At 38.5% G+C, this 20,117-nt stretch overlaps 1 protein-coding gene across 3 annotated transcripts in view; it reads right to left on the bottom strand.

Annotated features, from left to right (window-relative positions):
- Window positions 1-378: 378 nt before the first annotated feature.
- Window positions 379-20,117, bottom strand: part of flt3 (fms related receptor tyrosine kinase 3) — a 102,657-nt gene continuing 82,918 nt past the window's right edge. For all 3 annotated transcript variants that reach the window (XM_059964137.1, XM_059964138.1, XM_059964136.1), the window contains 7 exons: window positions 18,906-19,042; window positions 15,401-15,519; window positions 15,188-15,310; window positions 7,890-8,001; window positions 7,704-7,803; window positions 6,100-6,205; window positions 379-4,967 (listed from right to left, as the gene is read on the bottom strand). In XM_059964137.1, coding sequence (XP_059820120.1) covers window positions 4,830-4,967; window positions 6,100-6,205; window positions 7,704-7,803; window positions 7,890-8,001; window positions 15,188-15,310; window positions 15,401-15,519; window positions 18,906-19,042 — 835 coding nt within the window. In that variant the 3' untranslated portion in view covers window positions 379-4,829. The remainder of the gene's footprint in view (window positions 4,968-6,099; window positions 6,206-7,703; window positions 7,804-7,889; window positions 8,002-15,187; window positions 15,311-15,400; window positions 15,520-18,905; window positions 19,043-20,117) is intronic.

Here is a 20,117-nt window from a genome sequence, read left to right as displayed (position 1 = left end):
TGAATTTCCAGCATCTGCAGATTTCCTCGTGTATACTCAAAGACTTTATAAGGTACAGGTCAAGTTTGTGAAGGCCACCAACAACCACAACCAATTTCCTCTTTGCCAAGTCTAGAGTGTCTTCTCCTTGATACTTTAATTAGTTCTAATGATGTAACTTTGCTCGTATCTAACGCCTCATAATGCTTTGCTCTGAGGCTCGACTTGCTATGTAAAATTACACCACAATCTGTAGCAAAGCCAACTGCACAACTGCTGCCAAAACTGTGCTGGTGAAAATAACAGTATAAAAGAAAGACATATTTAAAGATCCAAAAACTTGTTAAAGGTGTATGACTTTAATGCCGGTAAATAAAACAAATGCATTAAGACGACAGATGAAGTTTTACATCAAATTTTATTCAAATGTAATATAAAGAGAAGTGCTCTATTAAAAATACAATTTTCAAATAGCCATTAGTATAAATATAATAATGAACAAGAAGATGGAAATGGAGTCATTAAAAGCTATTTTCAAGATGTTACAGCAGCAGTATATCGTGTTATAGCTTCTAATCATCCTTGCAGCTATGATGTGTAGGTAAGTAAGTTTTCTGCCTTTTCAAGATGGGAGCACATCAAGCTGAGGAGTGTAGGAATAATTATTTCCCCATTTCACACTTAGTAATTAAAGCCAGATATATTCCAACAGTATGGCACAGTTCACCTGTACTGCAAATCTCAATAATTAATTCCTTTTACTTCAGTGCCCAAGCAGTACGTTGCACTTTCATGCCCATAAGCTCTCATCATACAGGCTTAGCATGCTGAACAGTAGCCAGCTGCTCAGATGGACATGGAAGCAACATTGATATTTTTCTCTGTTCAGTTTCCTTCCTCTTTCTACAGAAAAGAATCTGGCTGCACACTGAACAATACTTCCATAAGCTCAGAATACTAGAAAACTTACATTGTATTTCAGATATAGCAAGTCGCAGACTCAAAATGAGGAAGTTAGCAGTAGGGGAAACCAGCAGCACTGTTTAATTACAAGGATCCTAAATCTAAAACTGCTAGTAGAGAGGTATTGGAAACAATTTGTACAAAGACAAGAGATAATTCTGGGAAAATAATTAAAGTGGAATAGCAAGTAGGTGGGTTCATATCTATCAGAACAAATGATTACTTTCAATAATATTGTTTTATAATGCTTATTTTTAATATAAGCAAACCAGATATATAAATGTCCAGTGCAAAATTGTTATGTTCTGTACATATGGGTTTTGAGCTCAAATGTAAATCTGGGATCAAAACTCTTGGCAAATTTGCCATATCCATTTCTTACAAAATCTTCAGAATCAGTAAACAACTGACCAGCTCGGTAAAAATATTGTGTTTTACTTTTGATTCCAATAATCCAAAGTTGTCTTTCTTTGGACTGCACCTCCAAAAAAAATGGTGCTATTGTGCCAGCCTTGACTACTGAAGCTTGGTGTTACTCAGTAAGCCTGTAATGAAGAGTGCTTAATGAGTAGGACTGATACATACCCCAATGGTGAAATGCTTCCAGAGAACATGATCACATAGTAATATAAATACAATTTTTACTAATTCTAAAATACAGAAGCAAAAATCCAAAAGTAAAGAATATTAGAAAACATATAGCCATAGAGCGTGTCAGCACACATCAGGCCTTTGGTACAACTAGTTCATGTTGACCAAGATGCCTAAATACACTAATCCCATTTTCCTGCACTCTATTACTTTCCCATCTGTGTACCTGTCCAAATGTTTTTTTTTTAATGTTATGACTGCACCTGCCTCTACAACCTCCTTTGGCAGCTTGTTTCATATATCCACCACTCTCTGTGAGAAAAGCTGATTTTCTTTAAATCATTCCCTACTCACCTTAAACTTGTGTCGTCTAGTTTTAAGCTCCCCTGTCCATTGAAAGAGACTACGAGTACCTACCCTGCCTATGCCTCTCACAATTTTGTAACACACTATGTGATCATTCCTCAGCCAGTTTGCTCCAATAAGATCGTCCAGCTTCTTTCTTTTCTTAACTTGTTTCTAAATCTCTCACTTTAAGCAACATCCTGGTGAATCTTTTCTACACTCTTTCTAGCATTGTGACATTGCTCCTATACACATAATATTCCAAGCATAGTCTATCTAATGTTGTCTTCAGATCAGACCATAAGATATAGGAGCAGAAGTAGGCCATTTGGCCCATTGAGTCTGCTCTGCCATTCAATCATGGGCTGATCCAGTTCTTCCAGTCATCCCCATTCCCCTGCTTTCACCCTATTCCCTTTGATGTCCTGGTTAATCAAGAACCTATCTATCTCTGCCTTAAATATACCCAATGACTTGACCTCCACAGTTGCTCGTGGCAACAAATTCCACAGATTTACCATCCTCTGACTAAAGCAATTTCTCCACATCTCAGTTCCAAAAGGACGTCCTTCAATCCTGAAGTCGTGCCCTCTTGTCCTACAATCCCCTACCATGGGAAATAACTTTGCCATATCTAATCTTTTCAGCCCTTTTAACATTCGGAATGTTTCTATGAGATCCCCCCCTCATTCTCCTCAACTCCAGGGAATACAGTCCAAGAGCTGCCAGACATTCCTCATACAAAGCGTTCACTCAGGACTCACACATGTCCCCTGGCTTCACTCAAAAGACTTTCCTTTGGGTCCCCAAGGGGTCCTCCTCTTTCCCTAGCTACTGTCTTATTTCTAATACTGTATATCTTACATATTTATATTGATCTATAGTGCAACACCGACTTCTCATTTAGAGCACTCCCTCAGTGTCATATTGGGGTCATGGCTTGTCACCTGCTGATTTCCCCTTTGCGTATCTGATATTGGCTGTCTTTAGAGAAAGGTGTTGCCTGAAGAACAGCCATTTGCCACATGGAATATGAGAAACTCTCAGCTCCTTTTAACTTCATTGGCTTCCATAATAGCAGCGGATTAATCACCTACTTGTTTGCTTGGCTGGGTAATGTTAGAAAGTGTCAGAAAAGACATAAAAATGAAAAAAGTTAAAAAATGCATGATGGAAAGAAACCATCAAACCTAATTTAATAATCCAAAGAATGAACTCTATATTTTGGAGACATAATTAACATTAACATGAAATTCCTGCATTTTGCCTTTCCTGTTGCCACAGTCTAAAGCTTGCAAGATGTGCAGCCTATTACTCACTATCGTCCCAGTATCACAGATTTTAACTTTAATAGCTCTGAATACAATCAGCTGACTCAACATGTCCTTTTGTTCAACACATAGTCATGAATTAAATACTTCATAATAATTGCTTGTATACAATGCATGACAAGACACTTAAAACTTCAGAAGTCATCTAAAATACCAAGAACGATGCTGGAAGAAGCCCAAGTAAAAGGTCTCAGCTCAAAATGATGTCTGTCCATTTCCCTCCACAGTTGCTGCCTGACTTGCTGAGTTCAACCAGCAGTTTTTTTTTTTGCTTAAGATTGCAGCAACTCTCTAAAACATCAAAAAATGGAAATTTATTGCTTTCTGTGCTGGTATAGATCCACAGCAAAGTGCTTCACTTTGAATTTACCTCTGAGTTAGTTTAGGAAGCCACTCTGCTGAAAATCAATTAAGGATGGGATTAATTGATGTCTCTGTCAATAAGACCAACATCTAATGACTGGATTAAACAAATAATATGATAAAGAGAGGAAGAATGACATTACTCTGACTATAACATAAACACATGTGTTTACCCTAATTTGTCTCACAGAACATGCAAAATATTCTCTATTATGGATTTTACTCACTTCTATTAATTTCTAGGGAAAGGAAACAAGAAGTTCTTCTATGTACCCTAGTAGTGTTGTTATTTTTACAAAGCCCCCCCCCCATACCCTCATTTCTTTCTATCCCTGTAACTTCTTCCAGCCCTATAACATTTCAGGGTTTCTACATACATTCCTGCTGCCTGTACTTCTCCACATAGCCCAGTGCACTGAACCCTTCCATGGCACCTGTACCTTCAGTCATCCACACTCTAAATTATAAACAGAGTGTCTGATGATGGGTCTTCAACCTGAAACATTTACTCTGTTTCTCTTTCCACATATGGCTCCGACTTGCTGAGTTTTTCCAGATTTTGTATCTTTATATCAGTATGATGAACCGTAAAAAAATCCTAGTTCATCCACCTCTTTCTTGGGTTTTTTTTTGCTCTCTCTGCCTTTAAAATATTCTTTAAAATCTAACTCCTCAAGTAAGCAGCTCAAAAATATCTCAGCTTTCAGTTTTCCATTATAAATTCTGTCAGCTTTCATGACTTAAGATCCACTTAATTTTGGGAAAGTTATTAAACCTACTAGTTTGTAATACAAAGGGGAACATGCAAGGGGACTGGAGGTAACCTGTTCTGGGTTGGAGGACTGTGTAGGTGCATGGGTGGCTGGGTGGGAGGTAGGAATGGGGCTTCTTTTGCTGTTGTTGTGCTGTTGCTTGTTGTGTTCTGTGCTGTTTTGCTGAGTATTCTGTGTGTAATTTGTTGACCCCAGAATGGCGACACTTGCGGGATGCCCTAGCACATCCTCAGGCTGTGTTGGCTGTTGATGCAAATGGCGCATTTCATCAGATATTTTGATGTACGTGTGATAATAAAATGAATCTGAGTGCAAATTTGTGACAACTCTACTTTCCAGAACAATTTAGTTGCAACACAACAAAAATCAAATAGCTTGAAGCATTACATGTTAGCAGCTTTGAAATTCATGATTAGTTTAAAAATAAAAATACACCGAATCCAGTGAAGCTACCCATATCTTATTGGTCAGTATAGAAGACAGACTAGTCTTTGATGTCTTGATCCAGTAGAATGTTTCCATTCAGTGATGACGCAGACTGGTTCAGGACACTCTTCTGGGAATTAATGGGTAGGTTTTTATAGTTTGAATTGCATTTGCACTCCATATTGTTGTGGTAAAGCTGAACATTAATAAAGGAAAATTATAAGTTAGTGTAAAATTATACTGTCAATAGAATCTATTTATGTAAAAAGATCTCAATTCATAATACATGTGTGAGGTTATAGCATTTCACAATGTGAATTATAATCAGATTAGGAGATCAAGAATTCTTACAAATTGAATGAACAATAACACAGCACAAACCCCATTCACACTAAACTAAAAACATAACATTTTAGATTATGACTATTGGGGAAATAATAAGCCAATTTAACAACATCAAGTTTTTAGATCTTGATCTAATAAAATTACTGCCCACTTGGGAGACAAAATGTTGTACTTCAACATATTGTCTTCACTAACACTTTCATAAAGTATAAGTTCCTTCTCCATTGGCTCCACCTACACTTTCAACTGCCCCAGGAAAGCTACCAACATAATCACAGACCCCATTCTGTCTTCTCAGGTAGAAGACACAAAAGCTCAAGAGAACCTGCCACCAGGTTCAAAGACATCTTCTATCCTGCTGTTGTAAGGTTCTTGAACAGACGTCTCATACTCTGAAGACAAAGTCTTGATCCCCACTGTGTCCTTTGCAATTTTTTTGTCTACTTACACTGCTTTTTCATGTAAACTGCGCCACTATTCTATATTCAGCTTTTCTATTTACTACCTTGATGTACTTATGTATGGCATGATCTGCTTGGATGGCAACAAAAGCTTTTAGCCTTATCTCAGTGCATATGACAATAATAACCCCAAAACCATTAAGTGATGTGATCTTCTGCCTTTCAGACCAAATATTAAGCTTAGGGCTGTGATGATGGACATACAGGATATGATTCCATTGCACTTATTTTGAAAAGAGCAGGCAAGTTCCAGTGGCATCCAAGTAAATGTATCTCTAAAGCAACCTGAAGCTAAATCAGCACTTATTACTTACCAGATGTGAAACCTGACCATGGACAAACAGGTTGTAAGTTTGTTTATGTAAGAACAGTGACTAATTAACTAGTTAGTTACTGACTAGTAAAATGACCAGTGATGTTCTGGGGCTATATAAGTTCATTATTTTAGGTGATTACAAAACCCTTCTAATCAAATACTATAATTATGCCAAAAATTGCCCCAGAAGGTCTAAGCTCACTTACTGCTACTTCGGCATCTGCAAGATGCTTTTCAAAAATAGAAACCAAGTCTGAAAATGTGAGTCTTTTTCCTGGATCAAGAGCCCAGCAGGATTGTATCACATTGTAGCTGTGGAAACATGGAGAAGGATATTAGGAACTTGAGAAAAAAAACTTAAAAACATTGCACCAAGATAAATGGAGTCCTTGAATCCTATATACAAAATATTCAAATTAAAATGTTTGCATTTGCAAGTTTGTACTGGTGAGATGCTAAGATATGAGGTTCTATTGCTACACATTGCAACACAACAATTATTTATTGATTTTCTTCATCTGAAGGATACTTAACATTCTTTAGATTGGTCCTGCAGTATTTGCTAAAATATGATCAAAAGCTGGAGCTGTTTGAGCAGCTTAACTTGTAAGGAAATGCTTCAATTACATTTTGCACCAAGCAGCATCCAGATTCAGAATTGTGGGCATTTCAGTTTATTTTCCTGCATTTTGGATTTGTTTCTTCGCTTGTATTTCGCTTTCACTTGACAGTCATATGCAGAAGTGAAAAACTAGGTTTTGCATTGACTAGACTTACACTGCATGGAACCTTTGTCTTGTGCCAGTGTACTCATTAACATTAATGATTTATGCTTTTTACTTAATTGATCAAGAGGCTAGGATTGGTGAAGGACATGGATGTCAGGGAAGAAGGAAACTAAAAGGTATGGGTAACTGAAAATAGGAGTGGAGAATATTAAAATGAGCTATTGCTTTGCACACAACCAATATAGCTCAGAAACACAGAATGGTGAGTGAAGAGGACTTGATGCAAGTTATGACTTTGACAATAGATATTATGGTAGCTTTAATATCTAGAAGGATATTAGACAGGAATGCATATAACTCAAGGTTTAGTAAACAAAGATTGAAGGAAGATTTGAGCTACAGGTAAACTGAAGCAACATTATAGAGTTAGAGATGGCAACACACAAAAAAATCTGGAGAAACTCAGTAGGCCAGGCAGCATCTATGGAAAGTAATAAAGAATTACTGTTTTGGGCCAAGACCCTGCATCAGGACTGGAAAGGAAGGGAGGAAGCCAGAATAATAACATGGAGAGGAAGGAGATGATAGGGGGAAGGTAGGGGCTGTGGGAGGAGGGATGAAGTGAGAAGCTGGGAGGTGATAGGTAGAAAAGGTAAAGGGCTGTAAAAGAAAGAATGTGAATGAGAGGTAAGGGCCATGAGAGAAGGAAAAGGAGGAGAGGCACCAGAGGGAGATGATAGACAGGTGAGGAGAAGAGGAAGGATGAGAGGGGAGAATGGAAAAAAGAGAGGAGGGGGGAAGGGGAGTGAGAAATTACTGGGAGTAAGAGAAATCAATGTTCATGCCATTAGGTTAGAGGCTACCCAGTCGGAATATGAGGTGTTGCTCCTCCAACCTGAGAGTGTCCTCATCGTGGTAAGGACCAACATATTAGAAATAGGTAGCCTCAACGATGATGCACAAAGCTTGCTCTCCTCGAGCTCCTCAATTTGTTGTGATCTTCTTACTTTTTCAGAAGTGTGTAGCCAGAGTGATTCCTACAAATTAAGTTCTTATGCAAAACTGAGCATAAAAAGACTTACATTGCTTCTGTTGCATAAAATGGTTGCTCCATCTTAAATCCACTCTTAATTAACTTGTAAAAGTTCGAATCTACTTGGATTCCAGGATATGGATTGACACCTGAAGATATTCAATATGGGACATTAAGGCAAGAAAATTAAGCAAAAATCCTGGGAAAACAATTGGACAAAAGAATCCATGATTACCAAGTGAGAATATTTCCCATAGTAAGATTCCATATGACCAGACATCACTACGGGTTGTGTAACTGCCTTCAAACAAGCTTTCAGGAGCCATCCACTTGACAGGTAAACGTGCCTACATATAACAGAGAAATAAAATTAAACAATTAACATGATAATAAGCTACCTTAGTAACATTTTCCCAGTATAATGAAAGGTACGATAATCAGATCTCTCTGCAGGGCACATCAATGCTTCCTTGAATAAAAACAGATTTTTTTCTGTATGCTAGGCACGACACTACTACAGCTTGAAGTTCCAAGTTCAATCCTAGGATCCTCTGTAAGGAGTTTGTACACATCCTCCTTGTGGAATGTGTGGGCTTTCTCTGGTGTTCCAGTTTCCTCCCACAGTCCAAAGACGTACCAGTTAGTAGTCATTGCAAATTGCCCAGTAACTAGGATAAGGTTAATTGGGGGTTGCTGGGCATTGCAACTCAAAGGGCCAGAATGACCGATTCTGCACTGTATCTCTAAATAACAATAAGAACAAATAAATGAAAATACTGCTGTGACTCGGTAGGTCAGGCAGCCTCTGTGTAAAAGGAACAAGAATTAGTGTATCAGGATTGAGAGCCTGCATCAGACTGAAAAAATGAGAAAACACTTTTGAGGGAGTTGGAAGAGAGCAAATTAGTGTCCAAGGCGGAGAGGGTATCTATGGTAGAAACTAGAATAAGGTTGTCTAGGTGACAGACAGTCCTAATTAGAAAAGGGAAATGAATGTGTGTAGGAAAGTAAATAGAAGGAAATGACTGAGTGGAAAAGAATAAACATGCTGGATCTGTGAGGTATAGAATGCAGTGCCTTCTGCAAATCTGCAATTAATTAGAATGTTAGAAATATTCAGGTAAAATCTGTGGACAGAGAAAAAAGTGATTTAATATTATAGGTGGTTTATATTGGCAGTCTGTCAACCTACAAAGTGTGTGATGCTAGTTCCCATCAATTGTTTACACTCACTGTATTGGCAAGGTTATAGTCGAAATGCTCATCTCACTGCTAACCCTATTGACATCAATGGATCTGGGGTTGAGAGGGTGAACATCTTTAAGTTCCACGGCATACACATCACTGAGGAACTCACAAGGTCTGCGCATACCGGCTGTGTGGTGAAAAAAGCACAACAGTGCCTCTTTCACCTCAGATGGTTGAAGAAGTTTGGCATGAATCCTCACATCCTAAGAACTTTCTACAGGGGCACAACTGAGAGCATCCTGACTGGCTACATCACCGCCTGGTATGGGAAATGTACCCCCCTTAATCGCAGGTCTCTGCAGAGAGTGGTGTGGACAGGCCAGTGCATCTGTAGATGTGAACTTCCCACTATTCAGGACATTTACAAAGACAGGTGTGTAAAAAGGTTGTCGAAGGATCATTGGGGACCCGGGTCACCCCGACCACAAACTGTTCCAGCTGCTCCGATCTGGGCAACGGTACCACAACATAAAAGCCGGGACCAACAGGCTCCAGGACAGGTTCTTCCCCCCAGGCTATCAAACTGATTAATTCATGCTGATACAATTGTATTTCTATGTTATACTGACTGTCTTACGTACATACTATTTATTACAAATGACTATAAATTGCACATTGCACATTAGACGGAGATGTAAAGATATTTATTCCTCATGGATATGAAGGATGTGAGTAATGAAGTCAATTCAAATGGGCACTGTGCTTATAGTAGCCAGCTTGAAACCAATATTTCATTGGGCAAGATCGCATATTATGTAATTTAAAAGAGATAGTAATATAATAGGGAGGATAGTTTACTAATGCTATATATGTTATATTAGCTTATGCTTCTGAAGTCAATGTTTAAATGGAAACTGTCTTTGTAATTTGGTCATGTAAAATATATCCACTCACAATGTTTACAGCATAATGGACCGTTGTACACCGTCCTCAGTTCATGCTGGAAAGAAGCTGCTAACTTTCACATGCCAGCTTTCCAGATTGTCATTTTATTGTAATAATGTAATAAGGACAGAAATAAAACATGGTTAAAAAGATTATGTCTAAAATGCCTTCCTTCTTCAACCTGTCCATCTGAATAGAAGAGATCTCTACTTCTCATATGTAGCATTGTGGTGGGTCTGTTAGTATATGTGTGAAAGTAATCATAAAGACACATAAGGGAAGCGTTTGGAAAGAAACAGAGAGTGCAGATCAGCTGTGATGAATGATGTTCACTGAGAAATATAGAAGGAACTTGCAGTTGCATTGTGTCTTTCACATATGTATTACAGATCCTAGACGTGCACTCGTCAACATAGCAAGACTCCATAGATATCAATGAGATAATTGTGCCACGAGTATGCATTTTGTGGCAGCAGCTGAGAGATGAATGTTGGATCCCTGCTCAGCTTCGAATAGTGTCACGAGATGCTTTATGTCCATTTTGAAAGGTAAGCAAAAGTGATAGCAGCGGTGCTCTGGCAGGATAGATTAGAGGGCTTGTCTAGGGAGGCTATTTGGGTGGAATTGAGGAATGGGAAAGGTGTAGTAACACTTATAGGGGTGTATTATAGACCACCTAATAGGGAGCAAGAATTGGAGGAGCAAATTTGCAAGGAGATAGCAGATATTTGTAGTAAGTGCAGGGTTGTGATTGTGGGAGATTTTAATTTTCCACACATAGACTGGGAAGCCCTTACTGTAAAAGGGATGGATGGTTTGGAGTTTGTAAAATGTGTGCAGGATAGTTTTTGCAGCAATACATAGAGGTACCAACTAGAGAAGGGGCAGTGTTGGATCTTCTGTTAGGGAATGAAATAGGACAGGTGACGGAGGTATGTGTTGGGGAGCACTTCGGGTCCAGTGATCACAATGCCATTAGTTTCAATATAATTATGGAGAAGGATAGGACTGGACCCAGGGTTGAGATTTTTGATTGGAGAAAGGTTAACTTTGAGGAGATGCAAAAGGATTTAGAAGGAGTGGATTGGGACAATTTGTTTTATGGGAAGGATGTAATAGATAAATGGTGATCATTTAAAGGTGAAATTTTGAGGGTACAGAATCTTTATGTTCCTGTTAGTTTGAAAGGAAAGGTTAAAAGTTTCAGAGAGCCATGGTTTTCAGGGGATACTGGAAACTTGGTTAGGAAAAAGAGAGATATCTACAATAAATATAGGCAGCATGGAGTAAATGAGGTGCTCGAAGAATATAAAGAATGTAAGAAGAATCTTAAGAAAGAAATTAGAAAAGCTAAAAGAAGATACAAGGTTGCTTTGGCAAGTAAGGTGAAAATAAATCCAAAGGGTTTCTACAGTTATATTAATAGCAAAAGGATAGTGAGGGATAAAATTGGTCCCTTAGAGAATCAGAGTGGACAGCTATGTGTGGAGCCGAATGAGATGGGGGAGATTTTGAACAATTTCTTTTCTTCAGTATTCACTAAGGAGAAGGATATTGAAATGTGTAAGGTAGGGGAAACAAGTAGGGAAGTTATGGAAACTACGACAATTAAAGAGGAGGAAGTACTGGCACTTTTAAGGAATATAAAAGTGGATAAATCTCCGGGTCCTGACAGGATATTCCATAGGACCTTGAGGGAGGTTAGTGTAGAAATAGCAGGGGCTCTGACAGAAATATTTCAAATGTCATTAGAAATGGGGATGGTCTCTTTTCAACCATTCTTGAGGTATATATCCAAAATATATGGTCTTATTCTCTAAGGGTATTTCACATTTAAAGGTGTCTTGTAGGGCATTGTGTATCCCCCTCCAATAGTTTTTGATAACAGAGCAGTCCCAAAAAATATGATAATTATTTGCATTTTGATTTCCACAATTTCTCTAGCAAACAGGGAGGTTACTATCATAATGGGATTTCTGAGAGGGTGTAATAAAATATCTTATCAAGTTTTTCCATCCAAACTCCCTCCATTTCTGTGAACTGGTACACTTCCATTGATACCTCTATATTGTTGTCCATTCTTCCTCGGATATAATTATCCCTCCTTCCTTCTCCCATTTTGTTTTCATGTATGAAGTCGAATGTGTTTTAAGATTTGACAGCCCCTTATACATGCTTGAAATGATTCTACTACCATTATCTGAAATTATATGCTTTTCTAAATAGTTCTATCAAGCATGTACTTGCCTTAGTTACATTTCTAAGCATCTTATTAACATATTGTCGCATCTGTAAATACCGATAAAAATCTTGTTTTTCTAATAAGTATTTCTCTTTAAGCATTTCAAAACTGAACAGTGTTCCTTCTTTCATTATAGTTCTTTCCTTTTGCTTCTTTTTTCATTCCACTCTTTTCTATAAGTGAATACCTCAGATAAATACTTTGTGGAGATTTGTGATATATATGATTATATGATATATATGTACAATGTCTGAAATACATCTTATGGAAATGTTTGTTTGATGATGAACTTCAATAAAAAAAAATCACAAAAAAAAAGGTTTAAAGAAGGTTTAAAAAGGGTTCTAAGAGTAAACTTAACAATTACAGGCCTGTCAGTTTGACGTCAGTGGTGGGTAAATTAATGGAAAGTTTGGAGTCGTGTCCCTCAAAGACCTCAACATCAATCCCAGTAGCTGGGAATTGCTTGCTCTGGACTGCCCAACCTGGTGGAGCAGGACCACTAAAGGAGCGTATGCAGCAGAAATCAGATGCACCGCAGAGGCTCAGAGGAAACGCACCACACACAAGGCTCCAGCTACTTCCACTTCTACTGCAGCACCCACCCTCATGTGTCCTACATGTGGGCGAGCTTTCAGGGCCCAGATTGGCCTCACCAATCACAAACCGTTCACCTGACAGAAGTCGTGGTCGTCTTCGACTCCGAAGGACAAACAACAACAACAATGGAAAGTATTCTTAGAGATGGTATACATAGTTATCTGGATAGACAGGGTCTGATTAGGAACAGTCAACATGGATCTGTGCGTTGAAGGTCATGTTTGACAAATCCTATTTAATTTTTTGAAGAGGTTACGAGGAAAGTTGATGAGGGTAAAGTAGTAGATGTTGTCTATATGGACTTCAGTAAGGCCTTTGACAAGGTTCCGTACGGAAGGTTAGTTGGGAAGGTTCAATCGTTGGATATTAATATTTAAGTAGTAAAATGGATTTAACAGTGGCTGGATGGGAGATGCCAGAGAGTAGTGGTGGATAACTCTTTGTCAGGTTGGAGGCCGGTGACTAGCGGGGTGCCTCAGGGATCTGTATTGGGTCCAGTGTTGTTTGTCATATACATTAATGATCTGGATGATGGGGTGGTAAATTGGATTAGTAAGTATGCAGATGATACTAAGGTAGGTGGCATTTGAATAATGAAGTAGGTTTTCAAAGTTTGCAGAGAGATTTAGGTCAGTTAGAAGAGTGGGCTGAACGATGGCAGATGGAGTTTAATGCTGATAAGTGTGAAGTGCTACGTTTTGGTAGGAATAATCCATACATGGTAAATGGAAGGGCATTGAAGAATGCAGTAGAACAGAGTGATCTAGGAATAATGGTGCATAGTTCCCTGAAGGTGGAATCTCATGTGGATAGAGTGGGGAAGAAAGTTTTTGGTATGCTGGTCTTTATAAATCAGAGCATTGAGTATAGGAGTTGGGATGTAATGTTAAAATTGTACAAGGCACTGGTAAGGCCGAATTTGGAGTATTGTGTACAGTTCTGGTCACTGAATTACAGGAAAGATGTCAACAAAATAGAGAGAGTACAGAGAAGATTTACTAGAATGTTACCTGGGTTTCAGCACCTAAGTTACAGACAGAGATTGAACAAGTTAGGTCTTTATTCTTTGGAGTGTAGAAGGTTGAGGGGGGACTTGATAGAGTTATTTAAAATTATGAGGGGGATAGATAGAGTTGACGTGGGTAGGCTTTTTCCATTGAGAGTAAGGGAGATTCAAACAAGAGGACATGAGTTGAGAGTTAGGGGGCAAAAGTTTAAGGGTAACACGAGGGAGAATTTCTTTACTCAGAGAGTGGTAGCTGTGTGGAACGAGCTTCCAGTAGAAATGGTAGAGGCAGGTTCGATATTGTCATTTAAAGTAAAATTGGATAGGTATATGGACAGGAAAGGAAGGGAGGGTTATGGGCTGAGTGCGGGTCAGTGGGACTAGGTGAGAATAAGCGTTCAGCATGGACTAGAAGGGCCGAGATGGCCTGTTTCCGTGCTGTAATTGTTATATGGTTATAAGAGAACAGATCAAGGGTGAGACCGACCATTGAAGGAAATCTACATGCTACATGAACAAAAGAGATCCATACAGGAAAAAATGAAGTGTCAAGCCAGAAATACTGACTATCGTTCAGTCAAACAATAAGGAAATGAAAAGGTTGGAGTGGATCCAGGAACAAAGGACAGAAAAGTTAAGAAAACAGAAACAGATAGAAACAGGTTTAGCAGAAGGATAGAATGTGAGAGACACACGTATATCACAGGAGTTAGTAAAATATCACAACAGACCTAATAAAATAAGTTGTGAGAAGAACTGATGCTTGTGAAAGACATCACGAACACAAGAGAATCTGAAGCTGCTGGAAAGAAGGGTCTCGGCCTGAAGCATTGACTGTTTACTCTTTTCCATAGGTGCTGCCTGGCTTGCTGAGCTCCTCCAGCATTTTGTGTGTGTCGCTTGTGAAAGACAAGCTTAGGAAAGACAAACTCACGTGGTTTCAGAGGTGAGAATCAATTTATTTAATTCCTTGAAAGCTTAGCAGAACTGATGAAGAGTCATATCAGCACCATTAATTGATTTCATTAAAATTGATGGATCCAGTATGCATTTCTAGTATTTTCCGTCTTTGCCAGATACCCAAAAATTGCATGCACTCAATAAAAGTATGTATAACTAAATGTTTTCCCAGAAATATTCCTTAATTTTATCTGTAAAAAGGTGAGCAGACAAAAAAGTTGAGCATGTGCAGAGTTAGAACATATTTTCAACAGTAGCCAGAGACAATGATTAACATTTCATGTTTGTTATGGAGTGGAAAAGTACAGTTTGTGCTCTCATTTGCCAGCTACCAACTGCTATTGGAGGGAAAACAAATATTTTTGAACTTTTCCTCTTGTTTAAAAAAAAGAACTGCAGATTCATTCTCCATTAAACAGCTCCTGCTCTTCACTTGGGCTAAGGTGAAAATTGGGAAGGAGAATTGGAATAAATATAAATAGGCAAATGGTTCTCTTGTCAGGTATACATTGTTATCTAGTTTTAAAATCATTCCCAGCATGTGTGGATGTGAGATTGGGTAAGGGAACAAAGAACATTAATATTGACTTACATTGCCTCTGATGACATAATTGGAATCTTGCATGATGTCCCTTGCCAATCCAAAGTCACATATTTTTGCTACCTTCCCGTGTGTCACTAACACATTTCTAGCTGCCAGATCCCTGTGAATACACTATAAAGAACCAGTGATTATCTTAATTGTATTAATTCCATATGGAAAAACTTTAAATGCTCAACGCAAAGTCAGTTTAAGTAAGCTTACACTTTGTGAAGTGAGGAATTCCATCCCTTTGGCAACTTGGTATGAAAAGCTGAGAAGATCTTCAAAAGTAAGGACGTGTAGATCATCATCTTCATATTTATTGGTATTCTGATATACAGCTATAGAGGAAAAAATGCCCAAAACTGTAAAGATGTCACAATTATGACTAAGTGGTAAGTTGTACAGTCTGTTAAATGCTCTTTCCTAGGAACAAAAGTGTATTTGTTCTTTGTTTGAAAATTTATATCACTTCTGTTATGTACCATAACTACTCGTATTTCAAAGCAGATAAACTAACAGCATTAGGCTATTTGAGAACATTGGCATTTCCTCTTTTATTTGAGTCAGTATTAGTTGTTTAAAAAAATTGCATCTGAATGTGTTATAATATTTATAGTACTGGAGGAATAGTTACTGAATTTAGAATACTTTCTCTGATACTTGTACAGAGCTTGAATAAAAATTAGTTCCAGACAATAATTTATTTATTTTGAAGAAGTGACAGGCAAAATAGAAAAAGGAGAGCCAGTGAATGTTGTTTACTTAGATTTTCAGTATGTATTTGAAAAAGTGCTGCACGTGAGGCAGCTAAACAACATGAGAGCCAATGGTGTTACAGGAAAGATATGAGCATTGACAGATGATTGGCTGACTGGCAGAAGGCAAAGAGTGGGAATAAAAGGGGCCTTTTCTGGTTGGCTACCAGTGACTAATGACATTAAAACAGAGGTTGGTATTGGGTTTGATACTTTTCATGGTATATGTTAATCAAAATTAATCTAGTGTTATCCCAGTGTATTTGATGAATAGTCTCTTTGCGTGCTTCCAGCCTGGTACAGGTATTGACTTTAATGACAAACTGCACCTTCTTCTGAGGGATGATGCCTCAGCATGTCTAATCCAGCACTGTATATATACACCCCTGTCATCTGTCCCTCCTGATTGGTTAGAAAGGTCTCGCTCTAATTAAGAACTGGAATTTGATTGTAAACAAGGTGGGACAATGGAAAGCTGATTGGTTGAGGACTAACCAATCAGGAGGGACAAACAATGGGGGTATATACCACTGGACTAGATGTGCCTAGGCATAATCCCTGTCGAAGATGATGGAACTTATTATTGAAACATTGGTTAAAATCAATACCTGTACCTGGCTGGAAGCCCCAGAAGAAATTATTTGTATGTTAATAATCTGTATGATTGAATTGATGGAATCCAGTGTAGTTAAGTGTATGATCATGCACTTTCATAGAAGAGAGATGCAGTTTTTGTAAACAGTGAATGAATTCAGGAATCAAAAATGCAAAGGGACTTGGGAGTCCTCGTGCAGAATTCCCTGAAGGTTAACTTGCAATTTGAGTTGGTAGTAAGGAAGGCAAATGGAATGTTAGCATTCATTTTGAGCTAACTATAATAAAAGAAAGCAAGGATGTGATGCTGGGGATTTATAAGGTATTGGTCAGACCACACCTGGCATATTGTGAACAATTTTGGACCCCTTATTTAAGAAAGCATGTGTTGGTATTGGAGAGGGTCCAGAGCAGGTTTACAAGAATGATTCAAGGAATTCAAGGAAAGCATAGGGAGTATTTGATGACTCTGGGCTTGTATTCACTGGAGTTAAGAGGAGTCGGGGGGGAATCTCAAAGATTAGATTAGCTTTAACAGCTTTATGTGTCACATGCACATCAAAAACATACAGTGAAATGTGTCATTGAGTCTGAGGTTGTGCCAGAAACAGCCTGCATGTATCGTCATGCTTTTGGTGCCAACACAATTTACTAATCCTAACCCTAAACATACTAAATTTCTTACAGGCAGCAGCACTCTAAAGCTTAGCACAAACCACAGCTACATTCATTGAAACTTAACAAATATTGAGAGGCCCAGACATATTTCATTTAGTGGGAAAGTCCAGGACCAGAGGGCACAGCCCCAGAATACAAAGATATCCCTTCAGAACAGAGGATAGGAAGAATTTCTTTCACCAGAGGGATGGTGACTCTGTGGAATTCTTTACCACAGATGACTATGGAGGCCAAGTCATTGAATACATTTAAAATGCAGGTTGATTAGTAAGGGTGTCAAAGGTTATGGAGAGAATAGGGTTGAGAGGGAAAAATAAATCAGCCATGATCAAAGGGCAGATTAGACTCGATGGGCTGAATGTGCCTTATGGTCTTAGGCTCTTAGGTATGGAGTTCAGATCTCCTGTCAGACAGGAAGTGTTGTCCCAGCTTATATGATGCATAAACTCTTCAAAGGTCCACTATGCTGCAATGGTATATATACTCTGTCGTCCATCCCTCCTGATTGTTCTACATTGTTTAAAATCGTATTCCTGTTCTTAAATGAGAGCGAGACCTTCCTCTTTGTTAGGGTTCTTATTCCCTTGACTTACTTCAATGGCTTCCTTGCCAGGCAGTCCCAAAAGCCATTGGCGCAGCACAATAGTTTTGTGGTGTTGAAGTCAATGCTGTAGTCATTGTGCACGGTAAAAACCCGCATCAAGAGGCATAGGAAGCATTTTGGGTTAGGTTGCCCAGAGAAATTGGTGGTAGCAGAACATTGATTACACAATGGCTACAGGATTGATTTCAATGACACAAAATTACTGTGCTGCGCCAATGGCTTTTGGGATCGCTTGGTGGAGGAAGCTATTGAAAAAAGACTAGAGAATAAGAATTTTAACAAAGATGAAGGTCTCACTCTAAGTAAGAACTGGAATATGATGTTAAACAAGGTGGAACAACAGAAAACTGACTGTTTGAGGACTAACCAATCAGGCCAACAGAAGCTAAGTATATATCCCACTGGACTAGACACACCTAGGTATCATCCCTGATGAAAATAGTGGAGTTTGTCATCGAAATGTCAGTTAAAATCGACACCTGTACCAGGCTGGAATCCCAAGAAGAGCTTATGCCTCCAGTCAAAATTTTGTTCCACATTTAAATGTATTATAATGCAATAATCAAGGCATGGTAGCCACAAACTGATTATGATTATTTTAAGACAGTAATAATAATCAATGCAAATTTCTTTATCAATATCATCTTTTTCAATACTTTTCACATCATATTTGCAACCATTTAGAATTATTAAAAGTACTCCATTTCTGATTTGATATCAAGGTCTTTCTTTCTCTTGAACTCTGCTGAATAAGCCACTGCTCTGTATTGGATATTCCTGACTACCAATCGCCAGACATCTAAAAAGCTGGCTTCATGCATTACTATATTCTACCGCATTTCAGCCATGGAAAAAAAACAGAGTGTGACTTACTCCCCAGCTGAACATCTTTACTGAGTCGTAGTCAAAGATGTCTTTTATGTATATCATTACACATGGGCATCTAGGAATTGAGAACTTAATATCTTTTTAATATACTGAGCACTGACCTCAACAATGTTTTTATTCCATCTACACAAAACAAAGATACTGTTCACACACATATTAATTTTCTATATTTTATACACAGTTTCCTGTATGCAGAACTTCTTACCTGAATTGCTGGGACTAGTTAGTTCATTCTCACTGAATAACAAATCATGTTCACTTGTATGTGAGAAGGTATCTGTACCAGTCTTTCTGTTTATTGGTATATATGATCCATTTTGCAGAAAATTTCCACTATCGTACCTAATCAAAATATGAAATAAAGGTATTATCATAATACCCAGAGAGATACGTGGATGACATCTTTTGCAGAAGGGATGTCTTGTATTCACAGGGGCAATATTGGTCTTCCAGACTTTATCTGAAAGTAATACTGGCAAGGGAGGTCTTGATCAGAAGCAACACTGCTGACTGGTACTGTAACCAAAATGTAATCTCACAACTTGAAGCAAAGTGATTTCACATTATATTTAGAGTTCATTCCTTCCCCACCTTACAGATTCAACAGATATATTTCCTTACAATGGATTTAAACTTTCTCATATAGAAACACACACAAACAAATACTCATGTATGTACACATGCACACAAGCTGCTTTTACTCTCTTCTCTTCACCTCTCTCTGATATCACATTGCAGCTAATCTCTCCCCTGATGCTCTCCATATATGTATCTCTCTCCATATGCTAATCTCATCCCACACCCATTCCTCCATGTTTCTCTGATTATATTCTAATATCTCACATATTCCCTCCCAAAGAGCCTGTGTTCAACTTCTTTCATTGCGCCTAGTCTTTCTGCTAGTAGCAACACACACAAAATGCTGGAGGAACTCAGCAGATCAAGCAGCATCCAAGGAAATGAACAAACAGTTGACGTTTCAGGCTGAGACCCTTCTTCAGGGCACAAAAGCAAGGGGGAAGACAGCAGAATAAAAAGGTGGGGGGGGGGGGGGAGGAAGAAGGATAGCTGGAAGGTGATAGGTGAAGCCAGATGGGTAGGAAAGGTAAAGGGCTGGAGAGGAAGGTAAGTGAGCAGAGTGGACGATAGGAGAAAAGGAAGGAGGAGGGGCACCAGGTGCAGGTGATCGGTATGTGAGAAGGGATAAAAGGTGAGGATGGGGAATAAGAAGAAGGGAAGGAGGGTCTCACGTAGTAGTGCAATCTCAGGGCCTGTCCTCTGCAAACAACAGAGATGTTTTTAATAAATTTCAAATTCATTCATATTTATTACCAAAGTACATACATGTCAACACATACTACCTGGGGTACAGTTTCTTGCAGGCATTCACAGTAAATACAAATCAATGAAAAGCTGC

Source organism: Hypanus sabinus, chromosome 3, assembly GCF_030144855.1.
Source record: "Hypanus sabinus isolate sHypSab1 chromosome 3, sHypSab1.hap1, whole genome shotgun sequence".
Classification (NCBI taxonomy): Eukaryota; Metazoa; Chordata; class Chondrichthyes; order Myliobatiformes; family Dasyatidae; genus Hypanus; species Hypanus sabinus.
Note: the sequence above shows the minus strand (reverse complement) of the source record. Positions and strands in the feature narration are given on the sequence as shown.